At 44.7% G+C, this 21,035-nt stretch overlaps 1 protein-coding gene across 3 annotated transcripts in view; it reads left to right on the plus strand.

Annotated features, from left to right (window-relative positions):
• The window catches only part of CenG1A (Centaurin gamma 1A), a 53,288-nt gene extending 32,796 nt beyond the window's left edge, over positions 1–20,492 (plus strand). The window contains exons 7-15 of one of the 3 annotated variants that reach the window (XM_028315370.1): positions 480–645; positions 1,277–1,468; positions 2,747–2,904; positions 3,895–4,006; positions 5,569–5,686; positions 6,369–6,488; positions 6,933–7,155; positions 18,367–18,539; positions 20,095–20,491. In XM_028315370.1, the coding sequence (XP_028171171.1) occupies positions 480–645; positions 1,277–1,468; positions 2,747–2,904; positions 3,895–4,006; positions 5,569–5,686; positions 6,369–6,488; positions 6,933–7,155; positions 18,367–18,539; positions 20,095–20,338 (1,506 nt within the window). In that variant the 3' untranslated portion in view covers positions 20,339–20,491. Of the gene's footprint in view, positions 1–479; positions 646–1,276; positions 1,469–2,746; positions 2,905–3,894; positions 4,007–5,568; positions 5,687–6,368; positions 6,489–6,932; positions 7,156–14,215; positions 14,336–16,147; positions 16,371–18,366; positions 18,540–20,094 lie in introns of all 3 variants that reach the window. The other 2 variants (XM_028315355.1, XM_028315364.1) reach the window with 2 other exon arrangements.
• The last annotated feature ends 543 nt before the right edge of the window (positions 20,493–21,035 follow it).

The raw sequence follows: 21,035 nt of genomic DNA on the forward strand, positions 1-21,035 counted from the left end.
CTAGGCAAAATGTTTCGTGACAAATTCAAATTCATTTATTTTGATAGTAGGCAAGTAGTATAAACAGCTTTTTTCCATGTCCCTGTTTCGGGACAACAAATGGGCCAGTGCCGAATAGACATAGCAAGAAACTCAGTCACTATTTTTTGATTCTGAAATGGCTTCGCTCCAACTTATATTTCGGAAACTCAAAGCATAATGTTTCTTGAAGCGATCGCAAAATTGAATCTGTCACTTTCACTTTATAGATCGTTTCATCCACGAAGACGCGCCCCACCATTCTTCCTCTAATGTTTGAGTGTTATCGGTACACGCTAAATTCTCAATGAGTCCACACGCACACTACAATATTGACGCTCGGATTGCTCGGATCAAACTCCCGAACCCCGCGCTTCACTCGACCAAAAACTGGTGGGGCGCGTCTTCATGGACTGTCTATATCTACGACTGTTTTTTTAATTATATCAATACTTTCCCAGGATTACATGGAAGATGTGAACGGCAAGGAGATATCTCTTCAGTACGTGACAGTTAAAGTTCCGGGCCAGAAGCCTCGCGGTTCCAAGTCCATCATTACGACAGTGCCGGGCTATAACGGGCACAACAGCCTCGACATACACGACAGCATCGGCGGGCTCTCGCTTGGTAAGTTTAATGACAGTCTTTTGACATTGAGAATGGCAAGGGAGATAGTCTGTTGACATTCAGAACTGATAGGTAGGGACATAAGACCATCTCGCCAAGTACGTCACAGTGAAAGTGCTAGGAGAGAAGCTTCACGTCTCCAGGACGGTATCGGCGGGCTCTCGCTTGGTAATTATAATTTGACATTGACATTGACAACAGTCAGTGACATAGGATCATGTCCCGGTCAGAAGCTTGCTCGTTTTGCTTGGTAAGTTTAATGACAGTCTCTTGACATTGACAGAGCGGTCATGGGTATGTTCATGGTTTTTTGTCGTGGGCGGATGTCGCCACGACGCTTACACACCGCCCACATGAAACATGATTTGACTAGATCACTGCATGGGACAAACTTGACCTTCACTGGTTGGGTTTTATTGGCGGTCAAGCTGTAGCAAGCATTCTGCCTACACAAAAGATGCAGCGGTGGGAACGAGAGTTGGGAATAGTGCCATTAGTTCATTGCATGTATAAAAATAACAATCTTTTTCTGTGAACGGATTCAATTATCCTGCCTACTCCAAATATCAAATGCCAGTCCATTGTCAACATCAAAACAGCCTTATGCTCATGACACATTTTATTCTTCCAGGCTACAAAGACAAGCCGACCCGAGCCACCGACAAGGCCCTAATGTCGGCCTTCGACACGATGAAGGAGCCAGCCACGAGCCGACAGTCGCTGGCGTCCGAAGCAGACCTTGCTTCCACAAACGGAGACAAGGATGTCAAGAAGCGGCATCGCAGGATGAAGAGCAGCGGCGTTAAGAAGGATGGGGACGATGGTAAGGCACAGTTTGATCAACCTAATGTCAGATGAAGGAGCTAGTTATGAGCCGATAGTCGCTGGCGTCCGAAGCAGACCTTGTGTCCACGAACGGAGACAAGGATGTCAAGAAGCGGCATCCCAGGATGAAGAGGGACGATGGTAAGCAGTCTGTACTGATCACCCTAATACTTCGACACACGAAGGGTGATATTAGGGTGATCAGACTCTCACCTGGTGCACCGACGATCTAGTGAAAGTCTAGGGAAGCACCTGTATATACCCAACGTAGCACCAGGCGTGGAAATCTTTGGGGCCATTGGATAGCAGTAGGTATACTTTGGGTGAAACTAAAACTAATTAATTTTGATCAAAATTTGTCACATAAGTCCCAACGAATGAGACACAGCTATGAAGAAACTGTTTAAAACTTACCGAAGGTCTCACGGATCAGTATATTATTTTAAATTGTTATTTTCACCTATCAAAAGTCGCTCCTGCGTGAAGGAAAATTACATAAAATATTCATATCAATAAATCGTGATCCTGTCACTGTTTTTTAATTTTTTCAATCTACGTACAGAAAAACACTTTCTCGAGTTCTATGTTTATATTCTGCTAATTGGGAAACAGCTATTCATTATTTATACCAATAACAAAACACTGCCAATTACAAGTTTTCACTCTTCCACAATACTTCTCTTTTTTATCGCTTTTGACGTGTCGTTACTTAATAACTTATGTACCTATTTAATTTGATGAAATTTCTTGCAAGACAAAAAGTGATGGATAACATAATTCATACAAACCATTATTTTCTTACATAGATGGATCTATAGAGAAATATTGTTTTGAATAATTTATTTCAATAGAAAATTACAACCATTGAACTAGACTGCATCCCACTTAACATCAGGTGCGATTGTGGTCAAATAACTGCCTTGTTATGCATAAAAAAAAATTGAACAATTTCAAATTTCAAGAATTCAATAGATTAGCAGTGTTGTAATTTTGGTGTCCTTTGATCACCTAGGTAATCTTATCCATGGGTGATCAAAAGACACCAAAAAAATGTCGCCTTGAGTATCGACTGTCGCCACACATATTGTGGACCTGAAAATGTGTGGGTTACAGTGGAAATCCTTGGTCCCGGGATGAAGTTAATTGTTTGGCAGACATCTTTTAGCTAGAAGAAAAGTTTCTAAAAGAACTGCTATGCATATTGTCTATTCCAGTATCCTATTCTATATCTTATAATAAAAAAAGAAAGAAAAACTAATTCCCTATCGTTTCCCAGACGGCGACGCGGCATCGTCCTGCGAGTTCACGATCGTGAGCTTAGACGGCAAGCGATGGCGTTGGGAAGTGGGCGCGAGTGGATGTGCGGCGGCGGCCGAACGCGACGCCTGGGTCGCGTGCGTGGAGGCGCAAATCTTGGCCTCGCTGCAGGGACGGGTAAGACCAGCCACTTTATTCTAGAACGCACGATCGTGAGCCTTGATGATAAGCGCGTCGCGTGGGTTGTGTAAGTGGAGGTACAGATACTAGCCTCGCTGCAGGGACGGGTAAGACCAGCCACTTTAATTCTAGAGCGCACGATCGTGAACCTGGACAGAAAATGCGTCGCGTGAGTGGAAGCGTTGATCTTGATCCGGCTGAGGGATGGGTTGGGTGAAGCGCACCACGCTTGGTCTTCATTTAGGAGCGCACGAGAATGAACCTGGACAGGGCAAACCAGTCACGTTGGTGGCATGCGTGGAGGCACAGATCATGGCCTCGCTGCAGGGACGGGTAAGACCAGGCTCTTTATTCTAGAGCGCACGATCGTGAGCTTGGATGGGAGGAACATCACGTGGGTTGTGTAAGTGGAGGCGCAGATCCTGGCCTCGCTGCAGGGACGGGTAAGACCAGGCTCTTTATTCTAGAGCGCACGATCGTGAACCTAGACAGAAAATGCGTCGCGTGAGTGGAAGCGTTGATCTTGATCGATGCTTCCACTCACACCACGCGCACGAGAATGAGCCTGGACGGGGCAAACCAGTCACGTGGGTGCCATGCGTGGAGGCACAGATCCTGGTCTCGCTGCAGGGACGTGTGAGACACGCCTTGTCTTTAATTTTCATTCTAGAGAGCACGATCGTGAGCTTAGTTGAAAGCGCGGGCGCTGGATCGTGGGTGCGACATCCACGGGAAAAGTAGTGAGCGTATACTCATGTTACCTACTCAAAGAAAAAAAGGCAGTCCGGGACAAGTGTGTTCTGTTTATTTAGTCATTGCGCATTGCACATGTCTTGAGCAGTGAGCACACGTGACATGAACTTGTATGAAAGTGCGCACATTGGTATCGGCCGATTTTTCATACAAATTAGAATCGGCCGACTAAAAGTTTAGCTTTCGGGGAGTCTTAGTAAACAAAATATTTTTATTTATTTAATAATTTTCCAGACATCTCGGCAGCCCGCGCCGACCGGTGCTAACTCGACTGGTGACGTGAGAGCCACGTACTACATCAGGCGGGTGAAAGGCAACGACAAATGCTGTGACTGCGGTGCTCCTGGTATGTATTATTTCCTTAAACTGCTGAATCTTCATTATTAATTTTGATAAAACAATAACTCAGTGTTTTGATCTGAGCGACCCTAAGAAGTAAATGACTATATTAATTATTAAATGTATTATGGTATCAATTTAAAGTCTTTTATGCCCGTTTTCACCATCAATCCCTAATTTTTAAGTGACCCATATGAAAACAAAATTCATGTTATGTATTACCATAGGGGTTTCGGAACAAGTAGTTTTACTTACACTAATACGGGTTTGGCCGTTTTTTGTTGTTGTTATATTCTTACTTGTTGTAAGGTAGTCTAGCTTGCAAAGGACAATGACCAAAAGTGGTCCAAATGTCCACCACTAATGAGACCTATATTGGCTTATATAGTCCATTACATAGAGATTAACTTTCAGTATGGGACGAAAAAAAAATAAGCTGTCAGTAAAAAGTTATGACCGTATGAAAAATTGTAGTAGTTTACGCGCTAATCTCAGGAACTACTGGTCCGATTTGAAAATTATTTTTGTTATGGATAGCCCATTTATCAAGGATGGTTTTAGGTTATATAACATCACCCTACAACCAATAGGGGCGGAGCAGCGACCACCCGACCATCATTCCAATATTGTTGTCCTTCTTCTGAGCTTATATATTTTTTTCTTTTAGCGATAATCTAACACGGCACACTAAGCGACATGACATAACATGCATAAATTAATCCAAAATGTGCGATGGATAGAATGATATCAAGAACATTTTTTGGATGAAAAGGTAAAAAACATGACTTTTCATTCAGTCATAACTTTTTACTGACAGCATATTTTTGATTGCGGTTTGGTTATAATGAATCAGTATTTAGTAGACTATTTTACTACAAGGTCTCGTTAGTGGTGGATATTTGGACCACACTCCATACATTTTTGGTCATTGTCCTTACGACTTTTTGCGGCGTCGTGCGATCGCATCGCCATTGTATCGCTGTTTTAAAATCGCGTGTGTCTAAAGGTAAATGTTTTGCGACTGTATGGACGCTGCATCGTGCTTTTATCGCTGCAAAAAGTTGCAATGTAAAAGTGCCATAATTGAGTATTGGCAGGGTGCAAAGCAGGTGGAGGGAGTAGCCTAAACGATCACAGTGCTCGCTGCGGCTAAAATTGACATTTTGGTCGCCGAATTGCTCACAGACTTGGACTTGCTTGAGCTGTCAAGAGCTGTCAATTGTAGACCACTTAGAAAATGGAGACGTCATTGTTTTGGCTGATAAACGATTTCCAGCAATAATATAAACCCTGTTTTAATCACCAGTAAGCTCATTTCTCACTGAAAACAACAATTTAAATGTTATTGGCAATAATGTTACTGACTACCATCGTCCAAAATGGTCTAATATTGTAAAATAACACAAGATTTCATTAATTTTTTCACAATAATTACTTAATTCTTGCTTGACAGCGGTGACAATATTGTCCATAATGGCCACCTGTACGTGGCGCTGTCGTCGCGCTCGGTCCCAATAGGACATAATAATATTTTTGAACTTCAATTAATTCATCATGTTTTATCGTCAGACCCGGACTGGGCGAGCCTGAACCTCGGCGTGCTGATCTGCATCGAGTGCTCGGGCATCCACCGCAACCTCGGCTCGCACATATCGCGCGTGCGCTCGCTCGACCTGGACGAGTGGCCGTAAGTTACCCTACACTGCCTGAATAGTGTTTAAACAATAAGCCACTATTTGCTAAAGCCCGGTCTCTGAGCACGTAGAATTTTGTCCAATGACCCGAAGCTACCCATCCTTATCGCTCGCGCGTAATTATGTTGCTGTTGCGCTCGCACACTCACTGCGGCCGCCCGTCGCACAGTCGCGACAGCAATATAATTACACGCGAGCGATAAGGATGGGTAGCTTGGGGTCATTGGACAAAATTCTACATGCACAGAGACCAGGCTATAGATAGACCACGTGGTTGAGTTTTATTTGACGATCTTTGCTGAGGAATTATTTGCAGCTAGACCGCCAATGTGACCAAGGAGTAACGACATAAAAGTTGCAGACACTTGTTATTGCGCTGTGGGACTTCGCTACCGAGAAATGTCGCTTTGTGTCCCTCACGATTAATACACATTTTTTTCTATGTGGCCCTTATAAAGCTTAATATAAAAAAAACAATAACTTCATAATAATAATTAAACCTTTTATTCGGACAACAGTATACTGTACATTTATCATCACCAATTGGCAAACGGACCTACAGAAAATAAAGAAGCACGAAATATGTATATGAATGAATAAAATTGTTTACTTCATAATACTTACAGGATGAAAAATTTCATTTTTAAAGTTTTAATCTCAATTGTTTTTTTCCAGGCTGGGCCACGTGAGTGTGATGGTGTCGTTAGGCAACACACTGGCTAACTCAATATGGGAGGCGGACCTTCGAGGACACATCAAACCACAGGTCACGTCGTCTAGGGAAGAGAAGGAACGGTAAGTTGGCCTACGAAGTCTTAGTTTATTTACTGGGGTGGTTTTAAATTATTAAAGTGTTTTAATATCCCCTTTTATGATGTTGAAAAAAGAAAACTAGAAATGTGAACCGCGAACTTTTTTGGACATCCATCATAGTAGTGACTACTGATGATTTCCGGAAAATACTAATTTTTGTGTACCATGAACTGAACTTGTCTGTAATAAACTAGGTGTTTTAAAGGTATGATATTCTGTATGTATTAAAAAAAGTTTTGCGAGTGCCTTAGTGTGTATCCTCATAAAATCTAGGTAGTGGGCCGCCTTATATTGATAAAAAAGAATGCGTATGTGTTAGGAGGCTTTGCTAATGAAAAAGGCGTTACGTTAACACACTTTTCAAATATCACACTACGCTAACGACTTTCATATTAGCACTTCTCAAATACCATTTACTCTTTTCAGATGGATCCGGCTCAAATACGAGAGGCGGGCGTTTCTCTCAGCTGGCGACATAGCGACCGGCGTGGACGCATTACGGGCGGCCAGTTCGCGGGGCCAAGTGGCGACCCTTGCAAGAGTACTGGCTGTGCCTCCTCCTCGAGCGCCGTCGGCTACGGATCGAGCATTAGCGCTTAGAGCCGCCGCGGCCGCAGGACACCTCGCTGCCGCGCAGTTATTGATATGGGTTAGTTTTAACGCGATCATCTTACGCGAAGACAGTTTTTGGCTTTTTTTGGCAACTAGCAATAGAATAGCAGATAGCTCGCGGGGCCAAGTGGCGACCCTTGCAAGAGTATTAGCGGTGCCGCCTCCTCGAGCGCCGTCTGCTACGGATCGAGCGTTAGCGTTGAGAGCCGCCGCGGCCGCAGGACACCTCGCTGCCGCGCAGTTATTGATATGGGTTAGTTTTAACGCGATCCATCTTACGCGAGGATTGTTTTTGGCTTTTTTTGGCAACTAGCAATGGATAGTAGATAACTCGCGAGGCCTAATGGCGACCCTTGCGTGAGTATTAGCGGTACCGCCTCCTCGAGCGCCGTCGGCTACGGACCGAGCATTAGCGTTGAGACCCGCCGCGGCTGCAGGACATCTCGCTGCCGCGCAGTTATTGATATGGGTTAGTTTTAACGCGATCATCTTACGCGAGCATAGTTTTTAGCTTTTTTTTGGCAACTAGCAATATGATAGCTCGCGGGGCCAAGTGGCGACCCTTGCAAGAGTACTGGCTGTGCCTCCTCCTCGAGCGCCGTCGGCTACGGACCGAGCGTTGGCGTTGAGAGCCGCCGCGGCCGCAGGACACCTCGCTGCCGCGCAGTTATTGATATGGGTTAGTTTTAACGCGATCATCTTACGCGAAGACAAGTTTTTGTATTTTTTGGCAACTAGCAATAGGATAGCTCGCGAGGCCAAGTGGCGACCCTTGCAAGAGTACTGGCTGTGCCTCCTTCTCGAGCGCCGTCGGCTACGGACCGAGCGTTGGCGTTGAGAGCCGCCGCGGCCGCAGGACATCTCGCTGCCGCGCAGTTATTGATATGGGTTAGTTTTAACGCGATCATCTTACGTGAAGATAGTTTTTGGATTTTTTGGCAACTAGCAATAGAATAGCAGATAGATCGCGAGGCCAAGTAGCGACCCTTGCACGAATACTTGCGGTGCCGCCTCCTCGACCGGCGTCTGCTACGGACCGAGCGTTGGCGTTGAGAGCCGCCGCGGCCGCAGGACACCTCGCTGCCGCGCTGTTATTGATATGGGTTAATTTTAACGCGATCATCTTACGCGAGAATAGTTTTTGGCTTTTTTGGCAACTAGCAATAGGATAGCTCGCGAGTTTAACGCGATCATCTTACGCGATGATAGTTTTTGGCTTTTTTTTGGCAACTAGCAATAGGATAGCTCGCGAGGCCAAGTGGCGACCCTTGCAAGAGTACTGGCTGTGCCTCCTCCTCGAGCGCCGTCGGCTACGGACCGAGCGTTAGCGTTGAGAGCCGCCGCGGCCGCAGGACACCTCGCTGCCGCGCAGTTATTGATATGGGTTAGTTTTAACGCGATCATCTTACGCGAAGACANGTCAGATGAAGGAGCCAGTTATGAGCCGACAGTCGCTGGCGTCCGAAGCAGACCTTGTGTCCACGAACGGAGACAAGGATGTCAAGAAGCGGCATCGCAGGATGAAGAGCAGCGGCGTTAAGAAGGATGGGGACGATGGTAAGGAACAGTTTTCAATTAAAAATTCAATAAGGTCTCCCACCCGGTGGATCGACGATCTAGATCAAGGGAAGCACCTGAATTCTGAGCTCGTAGAGCTGATGGCCGCTGGGGCAGGAAAGTTCTTGGGTGGCGACCACGAGCCTGAAGACGTAGCGTGGGCAGGCCTCCCACTAGGTGGACCGACGATCTGGTGAAGGTCGCGGGAGGTGCCTGGATGCGAGCGGCGTAGGATCGGTCTTCGTGGAAATCCTTGGGGGCGGCCTTTGTCCAGCAGTGGACGTCTTTCGGCTGAAATGAACGAACGAACGAACGAACCTGAATTCTGGCAACGTAGCACCAGGCGTTGTGGAAATGGCCTTTGTTGGATAGCAGTAGGAGTACGTACTTTGAGTGAAACTAAAATTGATTAATTTTAATCAAAATCTGTCACATAAGGCCCAACGAGTGAGAAACAGCTATGAAGACACTGTTTAAAACTTACCGAAGGTCTCACGGATCAGTATATTATTTTAAATTGTTATTTTCACCTATCGAAAGTCGCTCCTGCGTGAAGGAAAATTACATAAAATATTCATATTAATAAATCGTGATCCTGTCACTGTTTTTTAATTTTTTCAATCTACGTACAGAAAAACACTTTCTCGAGTTCTATGTTTATATTCTGCTAATTGGGAAACAGCTATTCATTATTTATACCAATAACAAAACGCTGCCAATTACAAGTTTTCACTCTTCCACAATACTGCTCGTTTTTATCGCTTTTGACGTGTCGTTACTTAATAACTTATGTACCTATTTAATTTGATGAAATTTCTTGCAAGACAAAAAGTGATGGATAACATAATTCATACAAACCATTATTTTCTTACATAGATGGATCTATAGAGAAATATTGTTTTGAAAAATCTTATTCAATGTGAAAAATTACACAAGGTGGACCGACGACCTGATAAAGGTAGCGGGAAGGCGCTGGATGCAGGCCGCTACCAACCGTGCGATGTGGAAGTCATTGGGGGAGGCCTATGTTCAGCAGTGGACGTCCTGTGGCTGAAATGTTGATGATGATGATGATGATGATTCAATGGAGGATTTCAATTGCCAGCCATTCCTATTGTGGATCTGAAAATGTAGGATGGGTCACAGTGGAAATCCTTGGTCCCAGGAGATTAAGAGTAGGCGCACACCGTTGATTTTTCGTCGGCCGATAGTTTAGTCGGGCAGTTGATCAGTATGGGCATGTATGGGAGTGCGCACACTACGCCGATTCGATTTGGCCGATTCTTCATACAATTTAAAATTAGGCACAACTATCGGCCAACTAAAAATCAACGGTGTACGCCTACTCTTAATTGTTTAGGAGATGTCTTTTGGCTAGAAGAAAAATTTTCTAAAATAACTGCTATCCAAATTGTCTATTCTAGTATCCTATTCTATATCTTATAATAAAAAAATAAAGAAAAACTAATTCTCTATCGTTTCTCAGACGGCGACGCGGCATCGTCCTGCGAGTTCACGATCGTGAGCTTAGACGGCAAGCGCTGGCGTTGGGAAGTGGGCGCGAGCGGATGCGCGGCGGCGGCCGAGCGTGACGCGTGGGTCGCGTGCGTGGAGGCGCAAATCCTCGCCTCGCTGCAGGGACGGGTAAGACCAGCCACTTTGAGGCCTCAGCTTCGAATTTGGCGGGCAGCGGGGCGGCGGCGGTAGCGGCGCGGGAGCGGCAGGATCTTATGCGTAAAATCAAATAGACCGGTTCTCGAAAACAGCGGCGCGGGAGCGGGCAACGAGCGGGCAGCGGCGCGGGAGCGGGCAATGAGCGGGCAGCGCACTCCTTCTTTTGCCCACAATAAATCGAGCGTTAGGAATAAATGTGAATCGAAATAAAATTGTCGCCGTTGTATTCGTTTATAGACATTTCGTTTGCGAATAAAAACAAATATCTCGACAACACAACCCCGGCGCAGAGGCGACGCAACCGAGGCGCAGATCCTGGCCTCGCTGCAGGGACGGATAAGAACAGCCACTTTATTCTAGAGCGCACGATCGTGACCCTGGACAGAAAACGCGTTGCGTGCGTGGAGGCGCAGATCCTGGCTTCGCTGCAGGGACGGGTAAGACCAGGCTCTTTATTCTAGAGCGCACGATCGTGAGCCTTGATGGGAGGAACATCACGTGGGTTGTGTAAGTGGAGGCGCAGATCCTAGCCTCGCTGCAGGGACGGGTAAGACCGGCCTCTTCATTCTAGAGCGCACGATCGTGAGCCTGGACAGAAAACGCGTTGCGTGCGTGGAGGCGCAATCTTGGCCTCACTGCAGGGACGGGTAAGACCAGGCTCTTTATTCTAGAGCGCACGATCGTGAGCCTTGATGGGAGGAACATCACGTGGGTTGTGTAAGTGGAGGCGCAGATCCTAGCCTCGCTGCAGGGACGGGTGAGACCAGCCTCTTCATTCTAGAGCGCACGATCGTGAGCCTTGATATGAGAAACATCACGTGGGTTGTGTAAGTGGAGGCGCATATCCTGGCTTCGCTGCAGGGACGGGTAAGACCATCCTCTTCATTCTAGAGCGCACGATCGTGAGCCTAGACAGAAAATGCGTCGCGTGGGCGGAAGCGTTGATCTTGGCCTCGCTGCAGAGACGGTTAAGACTAGGCTCTTCATTCTAGAGCGCACGATCGTGAGCTTGGATGACAAGGCGGAGACAGGCTGATCAGGAGTTAAATTGCTTCATAAAGTGCGACAGGTGGGTGGCATGTGTGAAGGCACAAATTCTGGCCTCGCTGCAGGGACGGGTGAGGATAAGCTTCGCTTTCATTCTAGAGCGCACGATCGTGAGTCTTGATGATAAGCGCGTCACGTGGGTTGTGTAAGTGGAGGCACAGATCCTGGCGTTTGCTGCAAAGACGGGTTAAACCACGCTTCGTCTTCATTCTACAGCGCACGATCGTTAGCCTGGACAAAAAAAGAGATAGGTGAGCGCACCACGCTTCGCCTTCATTGTAGAGCGCACGACCGTGAGTCTGGAAGGCAAGCAGACAAGCTGATCTTCTGATCAGCCTTAATCAAATCAAATAACGTTGACAAAATGCACTCTATTCATGATAAAGTATCATTCGTTTCCAATTGTTCATAGCGTCATTCCAGAACGCAAGTACCTAATTAAATTAAAAGTAACTTACTGACGCAGCGACCCAAAGTGAGCCTTGGCTTCTGACACTAAAATCTCCACTCGGTCTGTTCTGCGCCACCTCTCGCCAGCCATTGCGCGACTTCGTCTCTCAAACGGTACTGACAACCGGTCGACGGTTACTTGACTTACTTGGCCGTCCGGCCCAAGTACGCTTCTCCCATACACAATCCTCCTATTCCTTCCAAAAGATCGAGCCAGCTAAGTCTTTTATTTCGCCAATGATGTTTTTATTTGTTTCATAATAATTAAACTATTTAATAAACTTTCCAGACGTCCCGGCAACCCGCGCCGACCGGTGCTAACTCGACGGGTGACGTCAGAGCTACCTACTATATCAGGCGGGTGAAAGGCAACGACAAATGCTGCGACTGTGGTGCTCCAGGTAAAATTTAACTACAATGTACATAATATATTTTATATAGGAGGGGGATCTAGATATTCTAATATCTATCATCATAATATCAGCCACAAGACGTCCATTGCTGCAAATAGGCATCCCGCAAATGATGATTATAATATGATTTAGCTAAACTTTGCTATTTATATTTATTTAACGGCTCATAAAGACGTCACAGATAAACTACCTATTTAAATAAAAAAGTCAACGATACTTTCAATAACATTAGGCCATTATACTCCACTGTAGGAGCACGTCTTTCTGTAATTTGTCAGAGGCAACATTTTAGCTCTTGTAAATACTTTTTTTTATAATATACTCGGCAGATTTGGTTTTGAACTTAAATAATCTTAACATTGATGGGCTCGGACTGGCTGACTCGTCATCCAACCTGACACTATGTGGTGAGCCCACTCGTGACCCAAGCACGAGGCTATTGGCTTAGTACGAGGGGCTAATGAAATTGCTTATAATAGTAATTTGAGCAAAAAACAAATTTAAAAAATCCTGTGCCTTTGTCTTCAGACCCGGACTGGGCGAGCCTGAACCTCGGCGTGCTGATCTGCATCGAGTGCTCGGGCATCCACCGCAACCTCGGCTCGCACATATCGCGCGTGCGCTCGCTAGACCTGGACGAGTGGCCGTGAGTATACCCTCTCTGTTCCATCATCATCATCATCATCATCATCAGACCCGGACTGGGCGAGCCTGAACCTCGGCGTGCTGATCTGCATCGAGTGCTCAGGCATCCACCGCAACCTCGGCTCGCACATATCTCGCGTGCGCTCGCTCGACCTGGACGAGTGGCCGTGAGTATATCCCTACACTGCCTTAACATCTGCTTGCAGGGCTCTGTCTGCTCTGGGCTGAGTGTGAGTTTTTTTCAAATGACATTAAATGTATGACGGATTGTACAGCGCCCCTAGCGGAAAACTTTAAAAAACTAAAATTTTCATACATTTTTAAACCACTCACTAGTGAGTGCGTTTGAAAAAAACTCACACTCAGCCCACTGTTTAAACATAATAAACTACGAGCTTGACTTTTCATTACATGAGTTAAAACTCAAAATGAATTTTGGCGATCTTGCTGAGGAAGTAACTGCAGCTAGACTGTCAATGTGTCAGTATACGTCACAAGACTGAGATGACAGTGTGGCTACGCTTATAAAAGATGGCGCTTCATGTACAGTCGCGGAATGAAAAGGTTCGTCACCTTAGTGTCGGTTTTCGCTTGCACTAGGTACTGTAAGAGTCAAACCTGCCAACATAACCGTGCAAGAAACAGTGCTGCTAACATTTAAATAAATATGACGTTTACTAACGAATAAGGTTTTGCTTGTTTATTTTTCTATCCCATCAGTGCAATGCAATGATGACATTGACCAGTTGACAATTGTTTTTTTTATTTAAAAGAAATAATAATGGCAGGTTGAACCAACAAGAAGGTTTTAGTTTATCAATCATAATAATCTTCTTGACAAGATAAATCGTCAAACAACTTTGATCTGAATAATTTTGAACTTTACTGACGAACAGTTAAAGATTATTTTCTCTAACTCGAGATTATTCTGTAACATAGTTTCAAAAGGTAATATGAGCTCGCGATTCGTTGAAGGAATCAATTTGAAAACTGACGAACCTTTTCATTCCGTGACTGTACATCACTGTATTATAATCTTCTATGATTATAATCCGGTAATGTCACATTTCATGGTTGTCCAACGTGACAAAAATCGGAACCAGCGATCCGGTATTGACGGTGGCGCCCCCCTGTCAATGCTACCGGTGGGACGGTTCAGTGTAGTTCTTTAATGTACCGAAGTTTTTATAAATCATCACTAAAAAGTACATAGTTATTCAGCAAAATTTTTTTCCGATTGATATCTATCAGCATTTTCAAATAAATTAATCCAAATTGATTTGTGTAAACATCGAGAATTGTTTTTTTCAGGCTGGGCCATGTGAGTGTGATGGTGTCGTTAGGCAACACGCTGGCTAACTCAATATGGGAGGCGGACCTACGAGGACACATCAAACCACAGGTCACGTCGTCTAGGGAAGAGAAGGAACGGTAAGTTGGCCTACGAAGTCTTAGTTTATTTACTGGGGTGGTTTTAAATTATTGAAGTGTTTTAATATCCCCTTATATGATGTTGAAAAAAGAAAACTAGAAATGTGAACCGCGAACTTTTTTGGACATCCATCATAGTAGTGACTTCTGGTCACTACTATGATGGATGTCCAAAAAAGTCTAGGTATTGAAGGGTGACTCCCACTGTGTGACTTTAGTATGCGACAAGCGACCAGCTCTCTGACATCGTAAGATGACTGCTTTCAGGATACGCGTAGTAGTTGTTTCTTTCGGTAACTAGTTCTATAATCTTTCATATAGTTTCTGGCAGGCCTCTCGAGGCCATAATAATTTAAAACAGATGACGGGTGCCATCTTTGCATGATGGTTTAGTCTTAATTAAAAACCAGGAAGAAGCATAGACTTTAACCACAAAAGTAGCAAGAGTTTCAAAATTTCTATTGGATCTTAAGTTCCTACAATACAAACGTAGTATTCGGTACGCTCGTGTGATTTAACGGGCATGTTACAGTTCACCAGGAGAGATTATTGCGAGATTTTGTGAGAATAATGCCCGTTTTCACCATCAACCCCTAATTTTTAAGTGACCCCTATGTAAACAAAATTCCTGTTATTTGTTACCATAGGGGTCACTTAAAAATTAGGGATTGATAGTGAAAACGGGCATAAGCCTAATTACCGCCGAATCAATTTTATACAAGTTCTGCTGATCAGTGCTCAGGTCATTGGCTATTTCCGATCACATTTGTCCTTCAATATGATCAAATTTATTGATAGGCAGTTTCTCACATGTTTCCAGAGCTTTTGAGCAGAAGCAGAAGCAGAGCAAAGGGCCAGAAAAAGTCTCTTCTCGCGCTCCCTCACTGCCCTTATTAAAATTATAAACCTAAAGCCTGACTTTTTTGTGTATTTTACATTGAAAATATAGCATACCAGTAAACGATTTGTGATAAAAAAATAGTATTTTTATTTAAATATCGCACAAATATGTGGCGCCTAAGTGAGGTCTAAAACCAACTTTTTTTTATAAATTCAGTGTCGATGCGGAGGCAGTTACTCTAAACCGAATTGATTAATATTTTGCATGGCTTAATTTAAGCCCTAAAGGCACAAAATTTTGACTATTACATTACAGTTATATGAAAAAAAATTTTTCGCTCCACCCTAGTGTGTATCCTCATAAAATGTAGGTAGTGGGCCGCCTTATATTGATAAAATAATAATAATACGTTTATTATCAGACCATTATGATCCATACATTGTGTTAGTAACAATCTTATACTTAAAAACTAGGTTAGTAGTAACATAAATCAGTCAAAAAACCGGTTTTTGGATACATGCAAGTGAATATTAATCCAGTGCTTAAAGATGGGACACGATGGCCTATCTTTGATAACCGACAGGATGCTGTTGGCGCTTTCCCGTATCCTCGCAAGCATCGACGCTGTTCGTTTACGGATGATAGCGTAGAAGTCATCCACACGCGCTTCCGCGAACATAGTCGAAGCACTGCAGAACCTTGGTAGCCCCATCAGCATCCTGAAGGCATTGTTGTACTGAACCCTGAGAGCGTTATAGGTCTTTTGCGTGAAGTCACACCACAGACTGCAGGTGTAAAATGTTTGACAGAATGCCTTAAAGAGTAAAGTAGTAAAGAGTATAAAAAAGAATGCGTATGTGTTAGGAGGCTTTGCTAATGAAAAAGGCGTTACGTTAACACACTTTTCAAATATCACACTACGCTAACGAGTTTCATATTAGCACTTCTCAAATACCATTTACTCTTTTCAGATGGATCCGGCTCAAATACGAGAGGCGGGCGTTTCTCTCAGCTGGCGACATTGCGACCGGCGTTGACGCACTACGGGCGGCAAGCTCGCGGGGCCAAGTGGCGACCCTTGCAAGAGTACTGGCTGTGCCTCCTCCTCGAGCGCCGTCGGCTACGGATCGAGCGTTGGCGCTTAGAGCCGCCGCGGCCGCAGGACACCTCGCTGCCGCGCAGTTATTGATATGGGTTAGTTTTAACGCGATCATCTTACGCGAAGACAGTTTTTGGCTTTTTGTTGGTAACTAGCAATAGGATAGTAGATAGCTCGCGAGGCCAAGTGGCGACCCTTGCAAGAGTACAGGCGGTACCGCTTCCTCGAGCGCCGTCTGCTACCGATCGAGCGTTAGCGTTGAGAGCCGCTGCCGCCGCTGGTCCTCTTGCTGTACTGCATCTGTTGATATGGGTTAGTTTTAACGCGATCATCTTACGCGAGGATAGTTTTTGGCTTTTTGTTGGCAACTAGCAATAGGATAGTAGATAGCTCGCGAGGCCAAGTGGCGACCCTTGCGCGAGTATTAGCGGTGCCGCCTCCTCGAGCGCCCTCGGCTACGGATCGAGCATTAGCGCTTAGAGCCGCCGCGGCCGCAGGACACCTCGTTGTCGCGCAGCTGCTGATATGGGTTAGTTTTAACGCGATCATCTTACGCGAGGATTGTTTTTGGCTTTTTTTGGCAACTAGCAATAGGATAGCTCGCGAGGCCAAGTGGCGACCCTTGCGCGAGTATTAGCGGTACCGCCTCCTCGAGCGCCGTCGGCTACGGATCGAGCATTAGCGTTGAGAGCCGCCGCGGCCGCAGGACACCTCGCTGCCGCGCAGTTATTGATATGGGTTAGTTTTAACGCGATCATCTTACGTGAAGACAAGTTTTTGGATTTTTTGGCAACTAGCAATAGGATAGCTCGCAAGGCCAAGTTGCGACCCTTGCGCGAGTACTGGCTGTGCCTCCTCCTCGAGCGCCGTCGGCTACGGACCGAGCGTTGGCGTTGAGAGCCGCCGCGGCCGCAGGACACCTCGCTGCCGCGCAGTTATTGATATGGGTTAGTTTTAACGCGATCATCTTACGCGAAGATANGCAGCACTGTTTCTTGCACTGTTATGTTGGCAGGTTTGACTCTTACAGTACCTAGTGCAAGCGAAAACCGACACTAAGGTGACGAACCTTTTCATTCCGCGACTGTACTATATCTTTCCTGCTACTCCTGTGTTTATTAATCTTACTTTTTGCTTCTTGTGTGTCAATGTCGGCCGTTTGGTGTAGTGGTTCGAAACGGACTACTATTCCAGAGGTAGCGGGTTCGATTCCCGCACAGCACAAACATTTGTGTGCATGAACATATTTGTTTGTATTGGACTGGGTGTTTTCTATGTATAATAAGTATGTATTTACAAAAAAAAAACTATTTAAGTATGTTTATATCCGTTGTCTAGTACCCATAGTACAAGCTTTGCTTAGTTTGGGACTAGAAGCGCAGTGTAAAATTTCTAAGGATATTTATTTATTTTATTTATTTAATGTGTTTAAACCAAAACAGGAAAACGCAGCGTGGGACGTCCACCCACAAGGTGGACCGATGACCTGATAAAGGTAGCGGGAAGGCGCTGGATGCAGGCCGCTACCAACCGGGCGATGTGGAAGTCATTGGGGGAGGCCTATGTTCAGCAGTGGACGTCCTGTGGCTGAAATGATGATGATGATGATTTAATGTGTTTTGCAAATAAACCATTTATCTATCATAAGGATCGTCACAACTATAATACTCGCTTCGCCGAAGCACTAGTATCGACTGCAGGTAGACTACGAAAGTCTGACTCTTTGACGCACGTATTGGGGCCTAAAGTATACAACCGACTGCCTAAAATAGTGAAAGAAGCGGTATCACTCCATTCTTTCAAATTTCAACTAAAAAAGTGGTTGATCGAGCAGGCGTTCTATAAAATTGACGAACTGTTTGGAATTTAATTATTATTGACACTGTTACCCACTATTTATTTTGACATTTAATTGACATTAATTCTATTTGTATTATTAATTTATTTGGACATGATGTGTATTTCTTTCTTATTAATACTGCAATTGTTTATTATTAATAAGAAAATATATTGAAAATTTGACATGTAATGAACATTATGAATAAATTTCTTATTCTTATTCTTATTCTATCTATCTATCTATCTTTACAGCACAACGGCAACCCGAACTACCCGGACGCGGACGGTCACACGTGCGTGTTTTACGCGCGCGCCGCCGCCAACCATCTCGCAGGCATCCCGCCGCAGTACCCGCGCGCGCTACAGCTCGCCTGCCCGCTGCACCCCGGGCCCCCCGCCGGGGCCCCCGCCGGGCCCCCCGCTGGGTAAGTACACACCTCGCCGGGCCCCCCGCCGGGTACGTATAGATGACCCACGCTGAACTGTCCCACCAAACTCAATGACAGGGGGGCGCTACCATCGTTCAACTATATCAGGGATGGCGAACCTTTAAGTTTTTACGAGCCACTATTTAAAAAAAAAATTGAAGTAGTCATTTATTTATTTATTTATTTATTTATTCTAGAAGGCTGCTTGAAGGCTTACAGAAAATCCAACGCGCCAACAAGTTATAGGTACAATCGTGCAAATAATATCAATTAAAAATGTCAATATTGTGTACAATTGTCAAGTAAAACGATAACAAATCAGTCAAATAAAATCAAAAATTAAATACATAAATAATTGTCTTAGAATGTCATATTACCTACATAATAAGACATAGTCATAGACACGTGCCATTAAATTAACACCTAATGCTATCAAGTGGCACCACTGGTGAGTGACACGACCTTACTCTACAGTGGCACTAACTGATGACGGCAAATACGATAGCTCATAATCAAAACACATTATTTACTATTGAATTACTGAATTTGTGATTGGTGGCGTGCCCAAAATATTATGTCGCGTGCCATCATTGGCACGCGTGCCATTGGTTCGCCAACCCTGAACTATATGGTTTCCAACATGGCAAAAATCTGAACCAGCGATCCGGTATTGACGGTGGCGCCCCACTGTCAATGTCATCGACAGGACAGTCCAGTATTTTGGAACTATACACACCTCGCCGCAGTACCCGCGCGCGTTACAGATCGCCTGCCCGCTGCACGCCGGGCCCCCCGCCGGGCCCCCCGCTGGGCCCCCCGCCGGGGCCCCCGCTGGGTACGTGACACCACACCCTGGCCCCCCACCTGACGATAAACCTCTACAGTTTTGAAGGCCTCTGTCTAGCAGAAAGCTTTCTTTGGTTGAAACAAATGAGACCCACCCACGACTGGTTTATTTAGAGTAGGTGCACACCGTTGATTTTTCGTCGGCCGATAGTTCAGGGCAGTTGATCAGTATGGGTATGTATGGGAGTGCGCACACTACGCCGATTCGATTTGGCCGATTCTTCATACAAATTAAAATCGGGCACAACTATCGGCCAACTAAAAATCAACGGTGTGCGCCTACTCTTATGCATAACAACTCAAATACCTATTACAAACATTGCCACGCCCCAGTATGATGGACCTCCATTTATTAAAATAATATTGAATATTTTGCTTTGATTTTAAATACTTCAAACAAGTCAAAATACAAAACTTATTTAAAAAAAAAAATGAAAAAAAAAAAGAACTACCTTAACTCGCAATTATATTTTGATCAAATGTTATACTGATGATGGACAAAGTTGCCCAGATTTACTGCACTCTAAAACCTATTACAAATTGACCTTAGAAAAAAACCACTCAACCTACCAATCGATCAACATGGAAAGCATTGGGGGAGGCCTATGTTCAGCAGTGGACGTCCTATGGCTGAGATGATGGTGATGAAAAAAACCACTCTTGACACACCTGTATGCAACTAACACATCTATTATTTCCTTTACAGTTCAACCTCCAGCAAGAGTTCGCTCAAGACGCCAGAACCAGAATGCAACTGCATCATCTTCGAGCTCCTAAGCGCACAGAACGCGGCCAATGCTTTAGTGGAACTGCTCATAGCTCTCCAGAACAACCAATTCATGAACGGGTATGACGGACACAACGGGGGAATATCGAACTCCTTCAGCCACGGCACGCTAGGCCGACCCAACCTATCGCTGACCAATGGAAAATGCGGGAGCATCGTGTAATATTAGATTTTAAACTTCCCTTTTAATTTACACTAAAATAGAAAGTCACGGGTGTTAACGCGAAGTTTATGAATGAGTTACATACAGGGTGTCCCAGAATGGGTGAATCAAACTGATACCGGAGGTAGCTCTACTAATGTAGTATCCCTAGAAAATATGAAAAAAAAATAAAGCGCATAAGGACACAATTTTTTTTTAAATAGTGAAAATAAATCAGCTTTGCCTAAGTATCTGGCTATAATTGCTCCGTTTGGAGTTTATTTGTACTTTTTAATACTAATATTAATTGTACATGATCGCTTCGTTTATTTGTAAACAAACTTGAAAATAATGACTAGATTTCGAGTTTAGAGCATTTTATTTAAAAAAAAATCCGAATTTTTTTTTCATATTTTTTAGGGATAGTACATTAGTAGAGCTACCTCCCCTAGCAGTTTGATTCACCCATTCTGGGACACCCTGTCTGTATACATACATGTACTCACGGCTTGACGGCCAGTTTGCTTGTGACAACGTCAAGCCGTAAGTACATAATGTAACTCATTGATATTTGTCGCGTTAAGACCCGTGTCTTTCTATTTCATCGCATAATAGATAGTTGGATTCTCTTCAGGACTGGCATGACTTTTTTGCTGTGACAGCTGACAGAGTGGAAACGTGATTGTTGAATGAGCGAACCAGTTTGTCTCTTTCGCAC

The sequence above is a fragment of the Ostrinia furnacalis genome, unplaced genomic scaffold (genome assembly GCF_004193835.3).
Source record: "Ostrinia furnacalis isolate ACB-3 unplaced genomic scaffold, ASM419383v2 OfSCF0322, whole genome shotgun sequence".
Taxonomy (NCBI): domain Eukaryota; kingdom Metazoa; phylum Arthropoda; class Insecta; order Lepidoptera; family Crambidae; genus Ostrinia; species Ostrinia furnacalis.